A 23,514-nucleotide genomic window follows, 5' to 3' on the forward strand; every position below is an offset into this window, starting at 1 on the left:
TCCGCGCACAGGCACCGGTGAGACTGGTGATGTTTTCAAGGTAAGTGTCCAACCGAAACTGGCGGCGGCGGTAAAGATGTTAATAATATCGCGAAGACAGACTGTGCTAGTAGTTACGACCATTCATGGTCCAACGACAGCCGGTCCTGCTCGGATGCTCCCTTTTGGTCCAAATAATTTGTCACGCTGCGCATGCAGTACGCCTTGATTGTGTATGCCGATTCACCGTCCTCTTCGTTGCGAATCAGATTCATGTCAGACACGGGATGTCCCGACAACAGGATCCAATATTGACGACGTCCAAGCGAGGCGCCGACGAAGTCGACATCCGGAGGCAACGCACGTATTAATGACGAATCGCACTCCCAGGTCCGTATACAGGTCACCTATGTGGGGAATGCGGTTTCCCGTTGTCGCCGAGACATTCGCCGGGCATGGACTCATTTCACGCGCAGTATAAAAGAGGATGCTGGGACGCGAGTGAGGTACAGGACATCTTGAATCGTCATGTCTACTGCTATCCTTCCAGCTCCCGTCGCAAGTTCGTTGCTCACGTACGATCTTGGGCAACAGTCTCAGAGCGAGAACGGGCGAAGCTCGACTGCGCCGCTCTCATATCCTCAGTCCGAATTTTCCTTCGAGCCAAGCCCTCCAGAACCAATACTGTACCTCCCACCCATTTTGTCTCTACTGCCCTTCGAGTACAGGCAACCTCTAGTGCCTCCCACAGAGGGTCTCAGCCGTGGGCTGTACTCCCCGCTTTCCACGGAATCGCACCTACCGACAATCGACGAAGCCTCTCTTGCGCTCCACTATGCCTTACATCGGTTCCGTGCAGTGACCCCGGACTACGCCACGGTTCCATATGCGGAGGCCTTCAATTGGGATGAGATTGACCTTCCGGAGGATGCCGAGCATGAATGGTACTGCGTCGTCTTCAACAGCAAACGCCGTGTAGGAAGCGACGGTTCCGGTACGTTCTGCTACTCGTGGTATTGTCATCGCATGATAATAATGCTCCCCAGGCCTGTACTCCGCTGACCGACTAGCGCACGAAGAAGCCGTGCAGAACGGAGGGGTAGGCATTCATGTCCTCATCTACTACTTATTGACATGAATTAATTGTCTTCCAGCTTATAATGTACTGGTACGGCACGCCGCATCCGGAGACCAGGATGAACCTCGCTACCTGCATCTGGCAATCCCGAAAGGATGCGATAGCTGCGAATTCTCGACCTCATCACATACGCGCCATGCGTCTCGCTGCCGCTTCGTACGACCATTACACCTTGAAACGTTACTGGCTGCGCAAGGTCAAGGGCGAGCGTGGCGTCATGGTCAAACCATTCGAAGTGACGGACACGTAATGAGATGTACCTCGTCAGCAGGCTCCAGTACTGCTCGGTTGATATCATGTACGTTTCTGGCTATCTACATTCTGTCCACTGCTGAGCATAGCCTGCAGTGATGAAGATACCCTCTGCTGCCTACGCAGCTACAGCGACCGCCGTTGGACCGAGTCAAAGGCGCCTTGGAGCGCCTTCATGCACGATCAAGGAGCGACACCTCCGACAGAATTGCCTCAGAAGGGCCGGTCTGCACAGTGAGACGAAGTTTTCAGTTGGTCACGGACACCATAGCGGAGTTATGTCAGTATGTGTACTAGTCTACGAGCATAGCCGAGCCTATGTAATGGGATATGGATTGTAAGAATGCCTCGACCAAGCCTCGACCTGTGAAGTTGCTCCTCCCATTGCGCAATACGGCGACTGATGGTACAATATTCGCCACTGACTAGCGCACAAGGGTGACGGTTCGCATATAAGCATACTGACCTCCATCCAGCCCTGCGGCCTTTTGCCTATCTTTCCCTCGAAACCCAGTCCTTGTCCTTCGTTTTCTGTGCTTGCACGAAGCTGGAATGGTTCAGCGCCGTGTCGCTCGCCGATTGGGCCTTAAGTTCAGAACATGACTTAGTCATTGTGCGGCTGCCTCCTTGGGGTGCCGCGGCTTCAGCTGCAGTTGGTCGTGCCGCACGTACTACATATCAACACCCGACTTCCTTATCTTTTGAGAACTCTTTTCTGCTCATCCCTTCGCGGCGGCGAGGCAGCGTGCAGAAACAGCATGGGCAAGCACGGCGCGCTCCTGGCAGATGACGTGCAAGACGGCGGGATCATTCCCCTCCATCGTCCGGTTGTCTATCAACGGGATCGGGTACGCAGAAGCAAGGTTGTAGTAGCGATCACGGTCTTCGCACTAGCCCTGCTCTTCGTCGCCCGGGACGCTGTCGCGCCATCTTGCCGTTTTTCCCATACTCATCTCATACACAAGCCCGGTAGCATCAGACGTCCTGTGCCCTCCGGAACACGCAACGAGGCCTACATCGTAGAAGCGACGCACGGCGCGGTAGCGAGCGAGAACGAAGTATGCTCGGACATCGGAGTGGACATCCTGAAGCAGGGAGGAAACGCAGTGGATGCTGCCGTTAGTACGACGCTATGTATCGGGGTGCTCAATATGTTCTCGTGCGTCATACTGTTGCTCCCTATCCGCTGTGAATTGATCACAGCGCAGGTCTGGCATCGGAGGAGGAGGGTTCATGACTGTGCGTGTACCCCCATCGTCACCTAACGCTTCCTCGGAGGTGCACACGATCGACTTCCGCGAGATGGCGCCCGCAGCTTCCAATAACACAATGTTCGTTGAGGAACCCATGAAGGCGCTGTTCGGTGGTATGTCAGTAGGGGTGCCTGGCGAGTTGCGCGGTCTGGAGGAGGCTCATAAGCGATGGGGGAGTCTGCCATGGAGGACTCTCGTGCAGCCAAGCGTCGAACTCGCGCGGGGTTGGAGGATGCAGCGGGAACTCTCCGAGAGGATCCGTTTTGAGGTATGTGCCTGATTGAGCTGTGTTCAGTATGTACAGGGCGTAAGGGTCACATTACATCTCAGTTCTTCAAGCCACTAATGCTGAAGGATCCTGATTGGAGCGCTGTCTTTGCGCCTGAGGGACAGTTACTCAAGGAGGGCGAAATCGTTCGACGCACGAACCTGTCGCGCACTCTGGCAGTCGTCGCAGAACAGGGTGCAGATGCGTTGTATAAGGTGAAGCGAATCTTGACATATTTCGACCGTGCCCGCTTAATCTTGCAATCACCCAGGGCCCTATTGCCGACTCGCTCATCAAGAAGATTCGCGCTACAGGAGGAGTTATGACGCGTGAAGACCTGCAGAACTATGCAGTTCATGTCAGGCCTGCTCTTCAGGGAACCTATCGCGGGCGGAAGGTGTATACCTCGCATGCACCAACCTCGGGACCAGTACTGCTACACATGCTGAACCTAATGGAGCATTATGAAGACCTAGTTGGGGAAGGACGGACACCGCTCAACAGTCATAGACTAATAGAGGCAATGAAATGTAAGTTACCGCTGGTATCTTTTTCCGTGAGCCCTGTACTCATACGATTTAGTTGGCTTCGCTGCTCGGTTAGTTTAGCACTAAGCTGTCAATGGACATGCTACTAACTAAGATCTCATCCATAGAACCAGAGTCTGCGACCTTGCGTTCAGTAACGACACTAGGCTCATAGAAGAGATCCCTACCAAAGCATACAGCAACACAGTATTTCCCAACATCACTGATGTGAGCTTCTCCTGTCGTGAAGTAGCTCTTGATCTCATTCGCCCGCCATGATTAAAGGATAGCACGCATACGCCCGACTATTATCACCCCATGTTCGATATCATCGAAGACCATGGGACGGTAGGCTCGCAAACCTCGAGCCGTCTACCGCGGTGCTAACGAGCGCTCCCTCAGAGCCACTCTTCCGTAGTAGACAGCGATGGTATGGCCGTCGCAATTACATCCACAGTGAACCTTGTCTTTGGTTCGCAGGTGCTTGACCCAGAGACTGGCGTCATTCTCAACGACCAGGTACGAAGTCAAGCATCATTACCAATCGAGCGCTGACATTCTATATTCAGATGGACGACTTTTCTACTCCTGGCACTCCGAACAGTTTCGGCCTCTTTCCTTCTCCATGTGAGTACAAGCTAAATTAGAACGACCTTATCACTCATCCGATCCCAGTCAACTATCCCGAGCCCGGGAAACGTCCACTTTCGTCTACTGTACCGACGATCGTGGAATACGAAGACGGCACGTTTTACTTGGCCACCGGCGGTTCTGGAGGATCGCGTATCTTCCCAGCAGTATTCCAAGTAATCCTGAATATGGATTGGGGTATGGATGTGAGCGCAGCGATTGAACATGGACGGGTTCATGACCAGCTCTACCCTACCATGGTCGATGCGGACAACACCTTACCCGTCGACACTCTGGATGCTCTTCGAGGGAAGAGGCACAATGTTACAGGTCAGATACGGAGGCAATCCGTCTTGTGTGTGTCCGCTGACGTGCTGAATGACTATTGTAGTATCGGACATCAACCGCATCGCATCAGTAGTGCAGGCAGTTGCGCGGCAAGGGGATAAGATCTTCGGTATGTTCGGGAAATCCTCTTGCATGCAAGTGCTCTAATTAAGTCCCTACATCGTCCAGCTGCTAGCGACTCTAGGAAACGAGGCGTCGCCTCCGGGTATTGACTCGGAGAAAGGTCTCAATGTCACAGTCATTGAAGAGGGTTGAACATTGATCCCTTGGCCGGCCGTGTTGACCAGTCAGGCTAACGTCACACTCGTCGCAGATGTATGGGGCTGAACGATACCTTTAGTACACTCGAGTCGACGTCAGTATCATTCCTAATAGAACCCCTGGGAGCAACATCACGTGGAGAGGTGGGAAAGCCGCAGATTCTCCGTGTACTCTTGGTATGATGGACCAGATGGTGTCGCCATGCAGTCGCTGCCTGCTGATCTCGACCTTTGTGACGTGCGGTCGTCGAGTTTTCATTTTAGCTATGTACACGTCGTATATCGACCGGTGTGTTCACACGACTTGGTCGTGGCTCTGGGACAACCTCGGGTGTCATTATTGCCCCGAGATTGTATCCAGCTTCCCTCGTTCCACGCTGACGGACTCTCGGCCGGTCACCGCGCTGTTGGCTATAAATTGGCTTGACTTAGGGGCATTTCTGCGTTCTGCTGCCAGTGTGTTGTCATCAGCGTAGTACGAAGATGCGCTTCACGGGGTTCACTGCATTGCTTTCTGCGGTTTCCCTCGCCGCTGCCGCCTCCGTCGGCGGCAAACGGGTGAGTCGTGCATGATTCCTGCCTAGCTATTAGCCTATGGCTGATATGTGCACTGCTGCAATCTAGTCACCCATCAGTGCCGCCAGTAAGTGGGGCTGAGTGAGTTCGTTGGCTCAGCGATTCATTCATGGAATTTGCAGCTCCCGCGGCTGTGACTGGCTTCGTCACGACGTCTGGTCAAAACTTCGAACTCAATGGAGACGTTTTTACGGTTGTTGGGTAAGAGCAACATGAGCATTAACGCGTAACATGAAGCCTCATCGTGCTTCTGCCTCAGCGCCAACTCGTACTGGGTCGGCTTATCGGGTCTCAGCACGACTGAGATGAATCAGGCATTTGCAGACATTGCTGCTGTTGGCGCAACGACTGTCCGCACCTGGTGAGATTCGGCGGAAGCCTGCATTGCACACTAGCTCAAGAGTCTTGGTTCAGGGGATTCAATGATGTCACGAGTCCCAGCGGCGACTATTACCAGCTCTGGACGAATGGGGTGCCCACTATCAACTATGGGTCCACTGGTCTGGAAAATTTCGGTGAGCTTCAGCGCACATGCCGTTTCCATCACAACGGACTGATGATTTCCGTTAGATAATGTTGTCGCGATGGCTAAGGCGAATGGTCTGAGGCTTATCGTTACTCTGTGAGCGACATCAATGGCGATTTACTATTTTCACGACTGAACTGCTCCACACAGTGCAAACAACTGGGCTGATTACGGCGGAATGGATGTCTATGTCAGCCAGCTGACTGGCACAGATTATCACGACTACTTCTACACCAACGCTGATATCATCGTATGTTTCCTGCGTTGCATGAGGTTCAATTTACTGATCGAGCCCCTGCAGGCAGCTTACAAGAACTACGTCAGTGCCTTCGTTGGCCGCTACGTCGACGAGCCCGGAGTCTTGGCTTGGGAACTTGCCAATGAGCCGAGGTGCGCAGGAACGACTGGGTAAGCACAGAAGGGATGTCGGGAATTATCCCCCTATGGTGCTAATAGCCAACACCAGAACCACTTCAGGTAACTGTACAGCGGTGAATGTTACGAACTGGATCGCGGAAATGTCAGCATACATCCACTCCATCGATGCAAACCATCTCGTAGCGGTTGGCGACGAAGGTTTCTATGCTATCACAGGCAACTCGGACTATCCATACGGGTATGTCTTATGCGACCCTTCTGTGATGGAAATTATACATGACGAATGTGCTCTCGGACAGAGGGGGCGAAGGCATTGGAATTAACTTCACCGCTAATCTGGCGATTCCGACCATTGACTTTGGCACCGCACATGTGAGTCAGTGTCTGTCGGCGAATGAGTAGCTCATGACATTTTGCGCGCAGCTGTATCCGGTATGACCATCATCTCAACTTTCCCCAATGCATGCACTGACCAACGATTCTAGATAAGCTGGGGCGAAACAACCGACCCGATCGAATGGGGTGTCCAATGGATTGACAACCATGCAGCCTCCCAGAAGGCACAGAACAAACCAGTTCTAGTTGAAGAATTCGGCATGACGACGAACATGACGGCGACCTACGAGGCCTGGTATCCAGCCATGATCAACTCTGGGCTTACGGGCAATCTCATCTGGTGAGATTCTGATTTGAACAGTCTGCGATGTGATGGCGACTCATATGCACCTAGGCAAGCCGGTTCCTACCTGTCAAGTGGGGCGACACCAAATGATGGATACACAGTATGTAGCAATCATGTTCTGAGGGACTTGGACTCTGATATATTTGATCCAGGTATATCCAAACAATACTGTTTACGGTATGGAGGCGACGTATGCGGCGCAGTTGAAGGCAAGGAATGCTGCATGACGAACTCGTCATTATGATCATTGCATGACCGTAGTATTCGTCAATCCGTATACTTGAGATCATTGGGTCTGCGGATTTATCACTGTCGTCCATCTCAGTCACTGCCAGGCGCATGCCCTAGCCAGCTGTTCTCGTGACATACAAGCGGTGACGCCAGATTCGATGTATGCTCTGAAGTGCAGACGGAAGTCACTAGTCGGTCGTGTCCTCACAGTGAATTGTCACTCCGTGCGCCTCGTCGCGCTCCTCGGATGGGGGTCTCGTGCGTCTGGCGGCGTCGCGAAATTGCAGTGTTTGGGATGCATGGCGTAAAACTTGGTACCTTTACATCGCAGTCGTATACTGTACATGTGATGGGGAGAGAAAAGAACGCGTGCAGAGAGACCATTGTCGAGTGCCATGGTCGAGGACGAACGAGAAAGCCCTCCATGGCTAGCAGCCTGGGTGGCATGCAGCGGGCGAGGCAACGTTAAAATTCCGCCTTTGTTCAGGATTTTAGTGCCACGAGGATCAAAATTGACTGGCGGTCAATGGAGACGAATTTGCCAGTCAATGTCCATGCAATGGCTGAAGTACCAGTTTGCCCAAACAGGAACAAGATCGCCTTTCCCACGTGACATTTTGAGCCCGAGCGCGCAGGTAGGCGCTGGTGATCTATCGAGCGAGGCTCAATTAACCGTCTACATCCTTCCAAGTCTCTTCCGCCTTACTTGTCCTTTGGTGTTCGCGAGTACACTAGAGCTAGTGAAAAGTCTGACGCTCTCCCTACATCATCTTCCAGTTGTCCTTGACTGTCTTCTATCTCAATATTGAAGCATATATACGTATTCCGAATTCGGGTATTCTCGTTAGAGGCTGGTGAGGATGATGCATGGGTCTTTTTGCGCATTCGGAATTGACAGCTGCAGGTACTCGTGATGCCCATACCGGCTTTCCCGCATGCATATAAACCGTACCTCGGACAGTTCCGCCCCGCTCACCACCAAGTGCGGCGATAGTCTTCCACGTTCCACGGTTCCACGATGCTCTCCCTCTGCCAGACGTCTGCGACCACAGCGCGCGCTGCTGCCCCCCGGTACTCCGCGATTGTTCGCTGCTATCGTAGCAAGGTGCACGTTTTGCCTGCTACCGTCGGCGTAAGCATTCGAACTCCTGTAGCTGCTCGTCGCGCGTATTCGACGTCACAGCCCCTCTCTGCCGCTGCTGCCACCTCAAAGCAGTCGTCCGCTCCTACACCGGTACCAAAAGTTGCGCCTGCCGAACCATGGAGACGACACATCAGTCCGGATGCGGCCACGCCGACTGTCTATACCTTCTTTGAGAAGATAACATCGACTTGGCAGTACATTGTGGTCGACCCGCACACATCTGAGGCGGTTATAGTGGATCCGGTGCTGGACTATGACGCTAACGCTGGGGCGATATCTACTGGCACAGCAGACGGCCTCCTTGCATTCGCTGAGGTGGAGGGTCTCAAAGTCCGCCGCATCCTGTACGTCCTCGCGCTATCCTGTGCATGGTCATACAGTACCTATCTTTTTTTCCGTGATCTAGCGAGACACATGCCCATGCAGACCATCTCACTGCGGCGCAATACATCAAACAGGAACTTGGTGGCGACATCCCGGTATGCATCGGGAAAAGGATCTCACAGGTGCAGAAGACATTCGCGCCGATCTACGGGTTGGACGATCCATCCGTGTTCGAGAAGACATTTGACTGCTACTTTGACGACGACGAAGAGTTCAAACTCGGTCAGCTGTCATGCTGTGTCATCCACCTACCTGGCCACACTCCCGACCATGTCGGCTACCTGATTGGCAAGGCCGTCTTTACTGGTGACTCCATCTTCAACGTAGGTGCAATGTGTCGCAATCGTGGTGTTGTGCTCATACCTCTTGCATCAGCCCGACGTCGGATCCGCACGAGCGGACTTCCCGGGTGGAAACGCTGAAGACCTCTATGCTGTAAGTCTCCTCCACTTCCCGCAACAGCGCTATGTCTCACTCCTTGACGGCCACATGTGCAGTCAATGCAGCGGTTGCTCTCGCTGCCTCCGGACTACCGCCTCTTCGTCGGGCACGACTACCCGCAGAACCGCGACCACACCTGCTGGTCGACCGTCGAGGACCAGCGCGTCGCGAACAAGCATCTGAAGCTCGGCACAGACAAGTCTGCCTTTATCGAGTGGCGCGAGCAGCGCGACGCTGTGCTCGGTGCGCCGAGACTTTTGCACCCATCGCTGCAGGTGAACATACGTGCGGGTAGACTGCCTCCGGCGGATGCCAACGGCCGCGTGTTTTTTAGGATTCCGATTACGTCTTCAAGCAAGCTGTGACTCGGTGTTAGGAATGACACCATTGTATGTAAGACACGGAGGAGGGGCTGTGGACAGGCCCGGGCTCGTACGAAGACGACCGTTCTGATATGGCGGGCCGGGATCGCGTATGTGCTGTCAATGATAATGTGAATAATGCTCGTCCAACAGCACTCGTCCTGGCCAATCGTGCTCGCTACCATGCTGTACGGGAGCTCAAACAGGCCTGAACAAAATCTAACGCTACTTATTCATTTTCTATGTCACTCAATACTAAATGAGTACCGTGGCGGCGACGGCTCGGACGGGCTGCCGACGCGGGGTAGGGCGCTTCTCGGTGCATCAGAGTTCCCATCGGGTTCGACCGCCTCGATAATCGAGTTACTTAGACACACTGACAGACCGAGCACAGACCGGGGTGCCTGACTCGGCCAGCGCACTTCTCGTACGTATAAAGCGTATCGGTGAGGAGGAAAGCGTGCGCAGCCTCCGTCCGCGGTTTCTTTGCCAGTTTGCTCACGATGTTGCGGTCGATCAGGTCCTCGACATGTCCTCGGGGTGTACAAGCGCGGTGGGTGAGGTCGAGGGTGTTGCGCGCTGCATACAGTTCGACCGCGCTTGGAGTCGAGGTACGCTCCGTCATGCTGCCCTTGGGGAAGAACGTAGTGTTCTCATTGGCGCCCCTCCGCGATCTGATGATCATTAGCCTTCCAAGCTCGAGATCCAACGTGCGCCTCAACTCAAGCCAAAGCCAGATGCCTCTGAGCTGCGAGTGTTTGGCAAGAATGTGGTAAGTGCTGTCTGGGGAGCCTTCTTGTGCCAGTCTTTATGATCTTTTGTAGACCGATCATATGCTGAGCGTACCCTGGAACGTACTCAGCGGGTGGGGAACCCCTCGTATTCATCCATGTAAGTGCTCCATGTGTTGAGAGTTGCTGAGCAAACTTGACAACCCCGGCTCAGTCGGAAAGGTCTCGCTCGATCCCCATGCGAGTGTCCTGAACTTCGCGCAGACATGTTTCGAGGGCTTCAAAGCGTACCGCACGCCGTCAGGCAAGGTCGCCCTCTTCCGGCCCGACATGAACATGAAGCGGATGCAGACGAGTGCGGGACGCGCTACATTACCGGTCCGTTCGTATGTTTAGGGCCATTCGGGATGCGCTCCTGATATCGGACTGGTAGGGATTCGATGGCGAGGCCATGCTGGAACTTATCAAGCAACTGGTCCGCCTGGAAAAAGACTGGGTCCCGGACAAGCCGGGATACAGTTTGTACATCCGGCCGCTCCTGAGTACGTCAATAGATTTTACGAGAGAACACAGAATGGTACTGACAATACTGCGCCAGTCGGAACGGAGGGCACACTGGTTGTCGCCCCACCGTCTGATGCGCTGTTGACTGTCATCTGCTGCCCTGTGGGCCCGTACTACCCTGAGGGCTTCAAGCCCATCGCGCTGTACGGGACGACAGAGTTCATCCGTGCCTCGCCCGGAGGTGAGTACGCGATGTCGATGTACGAGTGCCAAGCGACTGAATACATCTGCGATGCAGGCATTGGGTCCTACAAACTTGGTGCCAACTACGTGACGGGTCTCATTGCTGCCAAAGAGGCCGCGAAGCAGGGTTGCGTACAGAACCTCTGGCTGCAGGGCCCAGAGCACATCGTCACTGAGGTTCGTATACGTCGTCGTACTCTCCTGAGTGGTTTTTCTTTATATGCCTCCCCAATAGGTGGGTACCATGAACGCGATGGCGGTCTTCAAGCACCCCGATGGAAGTAAGGCCTTTCCGAGATCCATTAAGAGGAAATAGCTGACTTGTCGTCGACTAGCTGTCGAGCTTGCAACTGCACCATTAGACGGCATGATCCTGCCAGGCGTTACTCGTGATTCCGTGCTCACCCTTGCAAGGGAGCATGCCTCTGGCAAGTCAAAGGTCGAGGGGCTCCCAGACAAGTTCATCGTATCCGAGCGCGAGGTTCGTATGAAGGAGGTCCAGGACGCCGCGAAGGCGGGCACACTCGTGGAGTTCTTCGGGACCGGTGAGTGTCCGTCCGCTACAAGATAATTTCGTGCTAACCATTGGCGTCCGTGTCGGTAGGTACTGCTGCGGTGATCAGCCCGGTCAACCGGATCCGCTACTTGGACGAGGATGTACACATCCCGACTGGCCCAGACGGTATGGGTCCTGTGTCGAAGTCTCTCTGGCAGAGGCTGGTGGCTATACAAACTGGTGCGATTGAGCACCCGTGGAGCGTGGCCGTTCCGGAGTAACTCTGGGCTATGTAAAAACGCGACATACCGGATTTATATATCCCTCCGACGTGCATGCACGTTGTATTTGCTGGGTACGACACTTGTGTAGTGGAATTCGAACGTTGCACGCCTTTTAACCTTAACCTCCTGTCAGCGTGTCCAGTGGTGTCGCGTGGCATTTGACGTGGATGATCGCCCGTCATACATGGCGGTCGATGACTGTCTCGAGTGACATATGGAGGACGCTCGACAGGCGTCGAACCCAAATCCGTGCAGCTCTGCCTTCGTGGCGCTCGTCAGGCTCCACATGGTCGTCCTGATGCTTGCCACATTCGCGCGTGTATATGCCCACGCAGCCATGCCCTGGCTATCGTAGGAAGACGATGCAAACCGCGACACATGTAGACGACGCTCCCCCAGGTCACTGTATTATATTCCAACTTCAACTTAGTGCAATCTCGGTTGTGAGCCACGTCGAACCTGAGGTGACTTCAAAGCTTCACGCGTCACGAAGGCCGACATACGCGGAGATCTGTTGAAGAACGTGAGAGTGCAACCGAGCAGCGCATTTGGGGCAGATAGCGAGGCAGCCGAGGATTACTTACGCAGACTCCAGCCAGTCTCCGCTGGTCTAGTGCCGCCATTTGGGTAGCGCCTGGAATCCGTAGTATACTAATGAGCACAAGACAGCACAGGTACCAGTCCGATGGCCAAGCCTGCGTTGTCGCCTACAGGCTACAAGTACGGCTGGCGGAGAGCGTGCACCGTCACGGCAGCACAGAGCAGGCAGTAAAACTGCGTCATGTGACCGCGTCTGGTCGACACTTCTTGACTTAAGCTCCCAGAAGCCCGAACAGGACAACCACCACCACGTCCTCCCAGCTCTCCCCCGTTTGCAGATACCCCCGCCATGCTCTCCTTGTTGCGTTCACGTTCTACCGCTGGCAAGAAGAACGACGCTGCAGTGAAGCCTCCCGCCGACAAGCAAGAGACGACCAGCACTCCGGCCATCCCGCAAGTTGACAGTGCGCAGTCACCGGACGCCGCCACCAGCCCCGCGCCTCCTGCAGACAGTGCAGCCGCCCTTGCCCCTCCCTCTGACAGCGCGTCTTCATCTGCTCCTGGATCTACCGCAGGCAGCGCTGGTCACCAGCCGCCGGTCACGACGCCTCCTCCACGCGCAGCGAGACGGCTCTCATGGCGGCCCTTCGCTCAGCCGGCTAGCAGTAACGGCGATGGTCAACCTGCAAAGGCAACCCCCAAAGCAAACAAACCTGCAGACCCTGCAGGCCGCCCCGTCGTGCGCACGCGCTCAGACAAGAAAGCGCAGGAGTCCGCACTGCTCGTGCGCGAGCTCATCGTCGGCCCGTCGTCTAGGGCACCCACCAAGGTCAAGTCGAAGGCGCACTCAAGCGCCGAAATCGAGAAGGTGAAGGCCCAACTGGCGAGGCCCAAGACCGCAAGCAAGGTAATTGCGCAGCTCCGGCAGCTGTCGTCGTCAGACGAGCCGGTGGTCGTGGGCAGGGGTCCGAACGGGGAAACGCTGACCGCTCTCCCAAGGGACCCATCCACGCTGTCTGCCTCTCGTACACAGACGCGGAGGCGCATGACCACCACTTTTCCCGGCTCGCGGCGGACAAGACGGCAGCTTCCGAGGGTGCGCAAGGTGCTGAGGCTGGTACAGCGACGACTACTTTACGGTCCATGTCCGTCCATGTTCACACCAAGACGACGGAAGCGGAGGTCTGCAGCGTAGCGAATGCGTCTATCACTACCCTCCAGACGGTCTTCTCGGGAGTCAACCTCGTCAGTCTGATCACTACGCCGGACTTGGGCCTTGGCGGTCCACCAGATGGACCGGGAATCCTCAGCGGGGCATTGCCAACGGCGCAGGCCGTCATCCAAGGCGTTGAACACATTACGCCCCAGCTCATGGCACTTGGGTATGCAACGGGCAAGGCGGTAATGCCTGACCACGCTGGTATGTGAACACCTTGTCTCTAGATTACCTGGGACATGCTGAAGGCACTATTAGGCATATACCCTCCAACCGATAGGATGTCAGTCATTACTTGTACGTCATGCACTCATCTGGGTCAGACATAACAACGTCATCGTATGCGTAGATTGGTGGGGTTTTGAAGTTGCCATGCCTGCGGCGTCCTTGCATTACCTCGATGTATGCGGCTCTTCCTTTTGTACTGCGTTTTGTCGCTGAACTGACTATGGCTGTGGTTCTCTAAATCCAGAACGTGCCGTCGGTAGCGCACGCCGTCGTGAACTTCTTGACGGCGCTCTCCGTGGCGGAGGGCGGTGTGCGCGAGATCATGCCCTTTGTGCGGTACATCTCGCAGTTCGTTGATACCGAGTACAACATGATCAAGCAACAGAATGAAGGGCAGGGCGTCGTCTGCGCCGCGACATGGTACGCAGTGGGTTCCCATACATCCGAAGTCGTTGATGTCATTGTCCATAGGATCATGCCCGTCGCCCTCGTACCACGCCCATGGGACTTTCCGCAGCCTCCTCCGAAGACCGCAGACCCAGCGGCTTCGGGCGACGAAAATCCCGATGCTGGCCCGACATCTGTGCCCATCTTGGTCACACCGCACGGTGCGTCGTCGACCGCCAACCCGGAGGGCTTGCAGAATCTCCCTGAGGTCAAGGTTACTCCACCCACACCCCCCGCGTCGCAGACGTTGAAGAGTAGCACGGAGACAGATCATCCCTCCGTTACTTCTGCTGCCGCAGAGACCCCCGCGTCGTGAGTACTTGGGATCGGGCGCATACAGAACTCTTTATTACCTTACTGTATATCATCATCCCGGGACACTTTGGAGTCTGGATCCTCATTCATTTCAGAGCACAGCTTGCGGATACGGATACCTTCCACTCTCTACTTCTATACTCTACTCAGGCAGCGTCCGCCTCAATTTAGATCTGCGTTTATCGCGATTGTCCGTCTCGCCTCGCAGGCGTTTCTCATTGTTCTCTCTTAACGACCAGTCATGACGTTCCTTGGCAGTTTCCTCCCTATAATCAGTGATACCCATAGCCTGTACCGTACAGTAGCGATACAAACCACTCGCATGGAGCCTATGTTCGGCACAGAGATGTCTCGCGCGCGAGAGGTATCGCTCAACAGGATATCGTATTGTTACAGGTTGGTCTGGCGCAGCTCGTTCGTGACATATTACAGGTATTCTTCAGATCATTTCATGCTCTCCCCCGCCGTATGCATCCATCATTGGGTAGTGACGGTCTGGTCCGGCTCTGCACACGTTGGTCAGCAATGCTGGTATGATAGAGACAAGACGTTAGGACGGACCGATGTAGTCGATAACACCACCCTGCAATGACTGCAGCTGGGTCAAGTACGAGTTCGGGATAGTGGCGGAGAACCCCTAGAGTACAGAGATTTGACTTGAACGTGCGAAGCCATCGCAGCTGCTAGATACGTACCTTCATGAGCGAAGAGAAGCGATTTCCGACTTCACCGCCTGTGGGGACGTACGGATGGTAAGTTAGTGAGATCCAATCCGATGAGAGACGGGGAGGTACGCACCGTTGGCACCGACGTCCCTCGCGTACTGCTCGAGCTGCTCATCCGTGACATGGTCCTTGAACACTATGATGTACTCTGGCGACGGGCACCGTCAGCACCGCGATCAGCACGCATCTCCCAACGCACAGATGACTCCGTACGCACTTCCAGATTCAGACATGTTTGAGAGCGTTCTGCGAGCGGCGTGAAGGTATCCGGTGGAGATGGGGGGCGTACGTGGGGGCGCGGTCGGTCTCGACAGGATTAAGTACGGCTGGGATGCGCAGTGGCACGGATGAGGCACTATGCACCTGCGGATTAGGAGTCGAGCCAAGGCCATGCTCCGTGAGCTGCTCCGACGATACCGTGCCGCTGACGCCACCGGCGCGACTGACCAGCACGTGCGCGGACGCGTCGCGTTTCGGCGCTTGAGCGCGTCTCGCGTCTCGCGGGCGCGGAGCCAATCATCGTGGAGCGGGAGCAACCCATCCGAGTGTGACTCAGCACCTCGGTCGCGTCGAACGCCCAGAAACTTTGGCCAAGTTCAAAAGGTTGGAACGCCGGTTGGCGAGCACCATCGCTGGTGTATGTTGAGATTGTCTTTGCTCACAAACCGTTTGCCGTCGCCTCGAAGCTATCAGTCCATCATGCCCGCCGTCACGCGCTCGGCCAGTGGAGCTACCACCAGGACGGCCGCAAAGACTCGGAAGGCTGCAACGACAAGCTCGTCAGATTCAGCAAAGGCAGTGAAAGTGAAGAGTACGAAGAGAAAGGTTGCACCCTCTACCGAGAAGACGTCCAGGAAGAAGACAAAATCAAAGGAAGCAAGTGAGGACGAGCCTTCGCCACCTAAGCAACCCAAAGCTGTCGTCAAACTAGTCGCTCTGCCACTGAGTAACGCTGCTGAGGATGCACCAACTCTGGTCCCTGCCGTACTCACGTTCTCGTTTGAGGAGGCTAAACAGCACCTAATCGGGGTGGACGGACGCTTTGAGGACGTCTTCAAGCGCTTGAAATGCAGGCCTTTCGAACACCTAGAAAGTGTCGATCCGTTCCGGTATGCACGAAGATAGACATTCGAGCGCGGTCTAGGTTAGCTGACTATGTGTACGCTAGGACCCTGGTAAACTCGATCATGCAAGTCGCCGTTGTGTATTACGCTATCGAGAACAGTGACTGATCCCGATGAGCTGACAGGGGGCAACAAATCTCCTGGAAAGCTGCCAGGTCGATTACCCACAAATTCATCAGGCTATTCGACCCGTCAATCCCAGAGGACCCAACAGATCACTCCGGGTGCGTCGTGGTGTCTCCTAGCAAGGTACCACGCTGAACTGACCGGACTGCAGTCCCACGTCATTCTTCCCTTGTGCCAGACAGGTCGCCGACATGGACATCACAACACTCAGGAGCGCAGGTCTGAGCGGCAGGAAAGCCGAATACGGTCAGGGCTCATCATATGCAAGGAGACAGAGGCTGAACGCAAAATATGCAGTGCTCGATTTGGCGTCGAGATTCGCTGATGGTCGTTTGTCGACAGAGAAGTTGCTCGCTGCAGACGATGAAGATCTGTACGAGATGCTTACGGCTGTGCGGGGCATCGGCAGGGTATGTCGTTGGCCAAAATAGACGCTAGGCCTGACACTGACAGGGATTGTGTGTTCCTCTTATCCTCGCGATTTAGTGGACGGGTACGCCCATCATCATACTATGTCGTGCGGAATAACACGCTAAATGTCGTGATGCAGTTGATATGTTCGCGATGTTCTCCTTGCGACGCCCAGACATTCTGCCTGTCGGTCAGTTGCAGCAGGCCATCGCACTGCTAGAGATGTCTGATAGTTTACGCTCTGCAGGTGATCTTGGGGTACAACGCGGGGTGCTCCGCTGGTTCCTGTCGTTGCATGCACCTACCGCATATCCGCTCACTATCTCTCCCGAGAAGTTACCGAAGAATCCGGAAGAAGAAGCAAAGACCAAGAAGAGCCAGGTCGACGGGGATGTCCTACCTGTACCCAGGGAGGACGCTGCAGGCAGCCAGAGTCAGACCCGCGCGCTGACTCCTGATTTGTCTTCAATGCTACCCGCGCCCTCCGCGCTCCCCGAGACACCCGTTGAAAAGGGCGCCACGAAGGGCAAGAGCCAAGCCCGGCCCAACGATGAGGACAGCGGCAATCCTCTCCCAACGCCTTTTACGCCGTCTATCAACAACATCTTGAACAAAGCTGCGACTGCGGCTGACTTCGCGCCGCCGCCCCTGCCTGAGGGCCTGACAGCCGGGGTACTACGGAGTAGACTGCAAGGAAAGAAGATGAAGTAAGTCAGCTGGTGATGAACCTTGTCGAGAGCCGGCTAATTAAATGTTATGCATCCGCGTAGGGGCGTGCTGTTGACACCGAAGGAAATGGAGGAGCTCACAGATGGTTGGCGCCCATATCGTAGCCTCGGTGAGTGCCTAGATTGTACAACGCAGATTACACGGTAATCATTAGGGCTGTCTCATAAGGTGTATTCTACATGTGGGCATTGGCGGAATCGCCCAAGTAGGGTTGCGCGGGTCGATTGTGAACACTCTCAAGACTCTAGGATGACGTGTCGTTGCTCTCGATGTGGCATATTTATGTGCTCGGTTGGCTAGGACGGAATGTATCAGATGTGCCCGGGACGTCGGTGGGCAGGCACTCGTTAGCCTTATTGTGGCGTCCAACACTGCGCCGAGTAGACGCGACGTGAAATCGAGCTTGCTGGGTCCGGTTATATTCGCATCTGGCGTTGACATACGGCAACTCAGCAGGACGCAATGAAGCGAAGTTGCATCCACGTCTGCCTGTTATGGTGACGCTACCTCGAGCGATTAATCCTCTTTCGGCAGCGATAGCGCGTAGAGATCCACGACGCCGGCGCGTCGGGCTCTATCTCGCAGGGCATGTCGGTCATCCATGGCTCGTGCGCTGGCAGACGTCGTTCGGCTACCATGGACCCGCCCCTTAAAGCACAGATTGGACTGCCAATATGGCCGGCTTCCCTTGCAGGGCGGCGTTGCATCGGGAGAATGTCCATTCACGTACTTCTCATGGCGGCGATTTTGATGCACTTCGAAGGCGCCGTGCGATAGGAACGTCCGTGCGCGAGCGTGTCAATGGACGCCGGCGGTGGCCGTCGGCCACACGATGCACGTCCTTCTCGCCTTCCCCTGCCGCCTGTGCCTGCATATAAGGCTCGGGCCCCTCCGCTGTCCAGTAAGCATCCGCTCCCCGCTTACACTCTCCGGCAATCTCACTCACCGCGATCCACACCAATGTCTCAGTCAAAATTCTTCCAGCAGTGGCACGCGTCCCTCGAGGAGCAGGCTGCCAACGCCTACGCTGCCTCCCCGGCCACCAGCACCGCGGGCCCCTCGCAGGAGCGCCCCTCAAAATTCTGCCAGGAGTGGCATGCAGCTCTCGAGGAGCAGGCGCAGCTTGCCGCCCGCGCCGTCTACGCTGCTCCCAAACCCGCAACCGCGCCAGTGTCCGCCGCGGTGCCGACCCGCCAGCGGGAAATCAAGCGGCTTTTTCGCGCCATTGACAAGGAACTAGCCAGCGCGGATTGCATCGGCGTACAACACCCGCTGTTCGCCGAATGGCAAGAGCTGCAGCAGGTTAGTGCGGCGATCCACGCATGAGTCGGCTTCCGTGCTGACAATGCAACAATTGTAGCAATATGTGCAGCTTGAAGCCCAGTACCAGAAGAACGTGCGTAGCTGCAGCATGTACCTCACTCGTGAGTCCTACCCATACACTGCCTTGAAGCGTTTTCTGACTCGACCTTAGGCACCATGCATATATTCCACCCCGAAGCCCTTACTGGGCCACACGTGGTCCAGGCCGACACAGCCTTGACCGAAATACTGCGGGTAAGCGTGTCGACAGGTAATCTGATGATCCTTCCGCTGACCCGAGAACCAGGTCGTGCGCCTGATGCAGGAGGAGGCGAAACGCGTCGAGTACTTCTTGTATGATCTGCAAGACGAAATCGAAGCATTTCCCACGAAGGTCATGCTTGCAGCGCGCAGCGCCAACACAGTCAAGTCTCGCGGGCTGTCTGGATGGCTGAAGAAGCTGCGCGCGTCGGTGAGCAAGCCTGTGAAGGCATTGCTCAAGGCCCTCGGGCGATCACGCTCTCGTTCACACATCCACCTCCGGCTCGGCAGCTCGGATAATGGTACGTTCACTACTTTCGGCTATCTGTGGGCGTCCGTCTGATATGCTCTCTTCTAGTCGCACTGTGCTCCGAGAAGGCACAATATGCAGGACAACCAGAGCAAGAGAGCATCCCATCGACAGCTAGCTGCCAACTTCTTCTCGACGCGCTTTCGGATCTGATCGATGCGTCTCAACTCATCGAGCGCGCCTGTGACGATTTGTTCCAGGCCAGCTACCTTGGCTCCATCGTACGTGGTCTACCTTGGATCCCACTCAGGCTGAGACTGACTTATACTCGATAGACTTCATCTACTCTCATTCGCGGAGAATATATGCAGGCGGCATCGCAGGGCTCAGCTCGGCTTTACGCACATCTCGATCTGGTTGCTCGGATGTAGGATGTCCCTCAGACTCAGTCCCCGCCGTCTCCAAGTTTGGCGACCCATCGCTTGCTGTTGTACTTGACAGACATTGCTCGTACCAGTAGTACCACGCTCCTTGCCGTTTCATACAAGTCAAACATAGTGCTGTGTTGTAAATTGTATCATATCATACCCGCCCGTAGAACTTCAGAATGCATTCGATTTCCGAGCGCCCTTCAAAGTAAATACGCTTGCGCCGACGTTGTGGCAGTCTGCCGCCATACGAGAGGCGCTCGCCGCCATGGTGACTAGCATGGTCGCTCGATCATGTGACGACGCATCATTTGCTACACCTCGATCCGAATCGGGCAATCGTGGCAGCTCGTGGAACATCGTGGCGTTCGTCGAGGAATATGCACTGCAAGTTGTGCAATGGACCTAACGTCTGACAGACATTCTGAATGTTGCGGTACGTGAGAGTAGTAGCGATGCGATGTGATATTGACTGAGCAATGTCTCTAGCTTCGCCCTCGATTGTCCGTGGGTGTCAGTCATTGGCGTGATCAAACTGGCAGGACGAGCAGCTGTCGACAAAGAATAATGACGTGCATCATGAATCACGCCGCGGCATGCGCTTTGCATCCCAACGCAACCTGGGGCTTGCCCTCGCGATTCGAAAAATGTATTGCAGAGACTCACCAAATTATTTAGGGTCTCGAAGGCCAACCGATATGTCGGGCGGCCAGCGTGTTACCGTACGGCTTCGAGGCGTGCCGGGCGATCGCGACTCCCCAGTAACATGTCGTCCACCAAGTTCGAACACGCACCGATCGACTCCATGACAGGTCTCGGCTGCCCTCCTCGTCGCATCGGCCCAATAAATACGGCCCCTCCATTCCAACCGCCCCAACACCTCGTCTCGCCTCTCCCGCACCGTGCGACCTTCCTCCCTCTCTTCGTTGTATGCTACGGCGTGTAGCACTCACGGGAGACCAAAATGTCCCTCTCGCCTGAGCATACGCGCGACGAGACCGAGACATCCTGTTTTGGGTTTCTCTCCCCGCCCTCCGACGCGGAAGACGTGCCGCCTGCCGAGGGCTACGCGCTCCAAGGACAACTGACGGACCTCGACCAGGAGCCCCACTCTCACGAGGAATACTCGCAGAGCGAAGGGAGTCCCACGGGCGGACTCTACTCTTCCTTCTTTCCAGCTGAGCAGGCGGACACTTCCCCTCACGGTGCGACACCACACCTGCTTGATCCATACACGTTCTCTGCCCTGTCGTCCCTACCCCCTCTCTCAGTCCCTTCATTACCGACCCTCCAGCCAGATGTACCGCAGCATCATCTCTTCCACTCATCTACCTCTGTGCCCCCGCCGGCGCTGGACCTGGCTAACGCGTCGCTCGAGATGACCTTTGCGGACAACCACTACGACGGATACAACACTTACTCCCTCGACCCGGATGCGTCCCCCTTCATGCAGCACAAGCAAGCGTTTGACATGGCTGCCATGAACGATTTCTCCAACCTCAGCGACCCCGCAGCGTCCTCTCCTTCCAACTTCCTTTCTCCCCTGCCCTCCGTGTCGCTCCACAATCTTTCTTCCTCGACCGTCTGTAGCACGGAGTCTTTCGATCTCCCGCAGACATTGTCGCCCTCTGCGCTACACCGACCTGACTTCCCACGTGCTTACGCGTCGGATGACCCCTTGTTCACCAGGGGACGTCTGTACTCTCCGCGATTCTCGGTGGAACACAAACTCAACCTATTTTTCGTGCGCACGTACCTGCTCGGCGACGAGCTCGGTGCGGGTGGATACGGTTTCGTCATGACCGCTCGCCATCGTACAGAGGGGAACGAGGTGGCGGTCAAGTTCATCATCAAGACTAAGGTGCCTGACCATGCGTGGGTGGATGACGGGTACGGTGGACGGGTACCATCGGAGGTCATGCTACTCGGTGGACTGGAACATCCGAACATCGTCAAGTGCTTTGAGCTTTATGAGGACGAGATCTACTATTACATGGTAGGGATTTGATGCCCCATATTGTCGTGACATCGTGGCTGATGTGGCCCGTAGGTGCAAGAGCTGCATGGCACGCCTTGGGTGTCGAAGAAGGACAAAAGGGTGAAGCAGCCGTCTGCTCCGGGATCGCTCTCCGCGCCGTCGGTTTCCTCGCCGCCGTTGCTGACCCCTTCCTTGTCCACCGACTCGATGCTCGACTCCGTACCGTCTACACCGTCCCTGTCGGCTGAGAGCCTGCGTGATCTTCCTGCCGTCTCCATCTCTCTGCAGAGTTCGGCATCACCTGAGCAAGGCTCCGCTCTCTTCTCTCCATCGCACGTCCAACACCCTTCTGCGCCGGCGGCACACGAGGTGGGAAAGGAGAAATGCGAGGGAGGAGCAGAGGCGCAGGGTCTCCTCCGGCCGCCGCTCCCCTTGCCTCTCCAGGTCCGCCCTAACTTCACAAGACGCCCGTCGCATGACCTCTTCGAGTGCATCGAGCAGAGCAAGTATAAACGTCTCTCTGAGAACCAGGCACGATACATCTTCGCCCAGGTCGTGGAGGCCGTGTATTACTTGGACAGTAAGGGTATCACGCATTGCGATATCAAGGACGAGAACCTACTTGTAGACAGCGATCTCAAGGTGAGCCTGAACCGCCTATATGCGATGTACTTTATTGATTGTGCCACCTCATCACCAGGTCAAGTTGATTGATTTCGGCAGTGCCGTCTGGGTGGACGACCCTTCCGCACCTCGGCCGTACTACCACCAATTCTACGGCACTACCGCGTATGCATCCTCCGAGATCCTGCGGAAAATGCCCTATCGCGCTCCCCCTGCTGAGACGTGGACGCTCGGTGTGCTGCTCTCCTACCTCCTCACGGGACATTCGCCGTTCCCGACTGAACAGGACGCGATGGATGGCCGGATCACTCTCCGCGAATTGGGTTCTGCGCGGATTAGTCGGGCAGCAATCTCGCTCATGCAGAGATGCCTGGAGCGTGACCCTGATCGTCGTGCTGATATCGTGGAAGTGCGCGGCCATCGATGGCTGGCGGGCGCGCTGGAGCGGGATGGACTGGATCAGTAGGCCTCGCCTCTCCTGAGCTCTACATATTGACCTTCCAGGCATCAGGCACGTACCTATTTTGGTTTGTTCAGCGTTTTTACCGCGTCTCCAGGCGTCTCCTCTTCGATACATTCAGATCCCTTTTTACGTTCTTCTTTCTCATCCTCATCGTATCTCATCGCACGGACTTTGCATATGTGCGTTCATACCTTTATCACGTTTGGCTTCATCACATACCCTTCAGAGCTGTATTTTTGGCATCCGTGGCACCGTGGCCCTTCCCTTACTCGTATAGCGTAAGTAGTACTGTATCGTAGCTCATCGTCATGTAGACCCAATTTGTGGATAGCAGGTCTTGACATGTATTCCATGCCTCTCGCCGGAGATAGCTTAAGTTGGTGGCGTAGTGAACGGTGCATCGTGAGGCCGAACGAAGTGCAGACATGCTTTTATGTCTGCGTCTGTCGAAGAGTTGGCTGGGTGCCTTGATGGGTGGTTCGTGACTGGGGTAAGTGAAGTAGTCGATAGCTTTGCGAATATAAGAGTTCCCTCGAGGATCGGTTGGTGATTGGCCCGGTAGTAGGCTCCTTCATGCGAGTGAGCCTAAGTGTCAACGTATTCACGGTCGCCGGAAGTCTCGTGCGTCGTTCCCAGAAAACGCTGTGTGTCGGAAACCACAAGTGTTCTGATGCGAATATTTCAGCATGCGTCAGAAGGAGGAAATCTCA

At 55.4% G+C, this 23,514-nt stretch overlaps 10 protein-coding genes across 10 annotated transcripts; 9 read left to right on the forward strand and 1 right to left on the reverse strand.

Annotated features, from left to right (window-relative positions):
* The first annotated feature begins 329 nt into the window (after nucleotides 1-329).
* Nucleotides 330-1,703, forward strand: B0H18DRAFT_418165 (uncharacterized protein). The gene is made up of 4 exons (XM_048038009.1): nucleotides 330-973; nucleotides 1,026-1,078; nucleotides 1,134-1,415; nucleotides 1,466-1,703. Exons 1-3 carry the CDS (start codon nucleotides 508-510, stop codon nucleotides 1,365-1,367), a joined length of 753 nt encoding a protein of 250 aa, XP_047899238.1. The 5' UTR covers nucleotides 330-507; the 3' UTR covers nucleotides 1,368-1,415; nucleotides 1,466-1,703.
* Nucleotides 1,704-2,127: 424 nt separating this feature from the next.
* Nucleotides 2,128-4,607, forward strand: B0H18DRAFT_868700 (gamma-glutamyltranspeptidase; the record flags this gene model as incomplete). The annotated part of the gene is made up of 12 exons (XM_048039964.1): nucleotides 2,128-2,528; nucleotides 2,578-2,890; nucleotides 2,953-3,105; nucleotides 3,162-3,420; nucleotides 3,473-3,488; nucleotides 3,546-3,645; nucleotides 3,703-3,765; nucleotides 3,820-3,936; nucleotides 3,987-4,044; nucleotides 4,093-4,377; nucleotides 4,439-4,504; nucleotides 4,564-4,607. The coding sequence occupies 12 exons, from the start codon at nucleotides 2,128-2,130 to the stop codon at nucleotides 4,605-4,607; spliced, it is 1,875 nt and encodes a 624-aa protein (XP_047899239.1).
* A 733-nt stretch (nucleotides 4,608-5,340) lies between these two features.
* Nucleotides 5,341-7,361, forward strand: B0H18DRAFT_1174441 (endo-beta-mannanase; the record flags this gene model as incomplete). The annotated part of the gene is made up of 12 exons (XM_048035921.1): nucleotides 5,341-5,432; nucleotides 5,491-5,592; nucleotides 5,646-5,746; nucleotides 5,802-5,853; nucleotides 5,908-6,007; nucleotides 6,059-6,165; nucleotides 6,224-6,373; nucleotides 6,435-6,507; nucleotides 6,559-6,567; nucleotides 6,621-6,811; nucleotides 6,866-6,917; nucleotides 6,970-7,361. The coding sequence occupies 12 exons, from the start codon at nucleotides 5,341-5,343 to the stop codon at nucleotides 7,042-7,044; spliced, it is 1,104 nt and encodes a 367-aa protein (XP_047899240.1). The 3' UTR covers nucleotides 7,045-7,361.
* Nucleotides 7,362-8,066: 705 nt separating this feature from the next.
* On the forward strand, nucleotides 8,067-9,382 carry B0H18DRAFT_868937 (Metallo-hydrolase/oxidoreductase; the record flags this gene model as incomplete). The annotated part of the gene is made up of 4 exons (XM_048039977.1): nucleotides 8,067-8,536; nucleotides 8,599-8,899; nucleotides 8,952-9,011; nucleotides 9,074-9,382. The coding sequence occupies 4 exons, from the start codon at nucleotides 8,067-8,069 to the stop codon at nucleotides 9,380-9,382; spliced, it is 1,140 nt and encodes a 379-aa protein (XP_047899241.1).
* A 340-nt stretch (nucleotides 9,383-9,722) lies between these two features.
* Nucleotides 9,723-11,792, forward strand: B0H18DRAFT_976492 (branched-chain amino acid aminotransferase II). Its single transcript, XM_048044170.1, has 11 exons — nucleotides 9,723-9,839; nucleotides 9,900-9,990; nucleotides 10,068-10,151; nucleotides 10,204-10,270; nucleotides 10,325-10,488; nucleotides 10,544-10,652; nucleotides 10,709-10,855; nucleotides 10,913-11,034; nucleotides 11,093-11,138; nucleotides 11,193-11,402; nucleotides 11,462-11,792. The coding sequence occupies exons 4-11, from the start codon at nucleotides 10,213-10,215 to the stop codon at nucleotides 11,632-11,634; spliced, it is 1,029 nt and encodes a 342-aa protein (XP_047899242.1). The 5' UTR covers nucleotides 9,723-9,839; nucleotides 9,900-9,990; nucleotides 10,068-10,151; nucleotides 10,204-10,212; the 3' UTR covers nucleotides 11,635-11,792.
* Nucleotides 11,793-12,526: 734 nt separating this feature from the next.
* Nucleotides 12,527-14,384, forward strand: B0H18DRAFT_1114330 (uncharacterized protein; the record flags this gene model as incomplete). The annotated part of the gene is made up of 6 exons (XM_048033097.1): nucleotides 12,527-13,126; nucleotides 13,177-13,597; nucleotides 13,652-13,690; nucleotides 13,743-13,795; nucleotides 13,866-14,041; nucleotides 14,093-14,384. 6 exons carry the CDS (start codon nucleotides 12,527-12,529, stop codon nucleotides 14,382-14,384), a joined length of 1,581 nt encoding a protein of 526 aa, XP_047899243.1.
* Nucleotides 14,385-14,860: 476 nt separating this feature from the next.
* Nucleotides 14,861-15,341, reverse strand: B0H18DRAFT_1114331 (uncharacterized protein; the record flags this gene model as incomplete). Its single annotated transcript, XM_048033098.1, has 5 exons — nucleotides 14,861-14,889; nucleotides 14,945-15,020; nucleotides 15,079-15,116; nucleotides 15,182-15,256; nucleotides 15,326-15,341. 5 exons carry the CDS (start codon nucleotides 15,339-15,341, stop codon nucleotides 14,861-14,863), a joined length of 234 nt encoding a protein of 77 aa, XP_047899244.1.
* Nucleotides 15,342-15,807: 466 nt separating this feature from the next.
* Nucleotides 15,808-17,707, forward strand: B0H18DRAFT_1114332 (DNA glycosylase; the record flags this gene model as incomplete). The annotated part of the gene is made up of 10 exons (XM_048033099.1): nucleotides 15,808-16,217; nucleotides 16,277-16,312; nucleotides 16,358-16,456; nucleotides 16,510-16,604; nucleotides 16,656-16,768; nucleotides 16,845-16,851; nucleotides 16,909-16,959; nucleotides 17,017-17,476; nucleotides 17,540-17,607; nucleotides 17,667-17,707. 10 exons carry the CDS (start codon nucleotides 15,808-15,810, stop codon nucleotides 17,705-17,707), a joined length of 1,380 nt encoding a protein of 459 aa, XP_047899245.1.
* A 751-nt stretch (nucleotides 17,708-18,458) lies between these two features.
* On the forward strand, nucleotides 18,459-19,742 carry B0H18DRAFT_951105 (uncharacterized protein; the record flags this gene model as incomplete). Its single annotated transcript, XM_048042008.1, has 6 exons — nucleotides 18,459-18,800; nucleotides 18,859-18,922; nucleotides 18,973-19,055; nucleotides 19,108-19,363; nucleotides 19,420-19,592; nucleotides 19,647-19,742. 6 exons carry the CDS (start codon nucleotides 18,459-18,461, stop codon nucleotides 19,740-19,742), a joined length of 1,014 nt encoding a protein of 337 aa, XP_047899246.1.
* Nucleotides 19,743-21,490: 1,748 nt separating this feature from the next.
* B0H18DRAFT_976516 (kinase-like domain-containing protein) lies at nucleotides 21,491-23,265 on the forward strand. The gene is made up of 3 exons (XM_048044171.1): nucleotides 21,491-21,735; nucleotides 21,790-22,359; nucleotides 22,418-23,265. The coding sequence occupies exons 1-3, from the start codon at nucleotides 21,538-21,540 to the stop codon at nucleotides 22,805-22,807; spliced, it is 1,158 nt and encodes a 385-aa protein (XP_047899247.1). The 5' UTR covers nucleotides 21,491-21,537; the 3' UTR covers nucleotides 22,808-23,265.
* Nucleotides 23,266-23,514: the final 249 nt, after the last annotated feature.

This window comes from Fomitopsis serialis, assembly GCF_022376445.1.
Source record: "Fomitopsis serialis strain Sig1Antser10 chromosome Unknown B0H18scaffold_4, whole genome shotgun sequence".
Taxonomy (NCBI): domain Eukaryota; kingdom Fungi; phylum Basidiomycota; class Agaricomycetes; order Polyporales; family Fomitopsidaceae; genus Fomitopsis; species Fomitopsis serialis.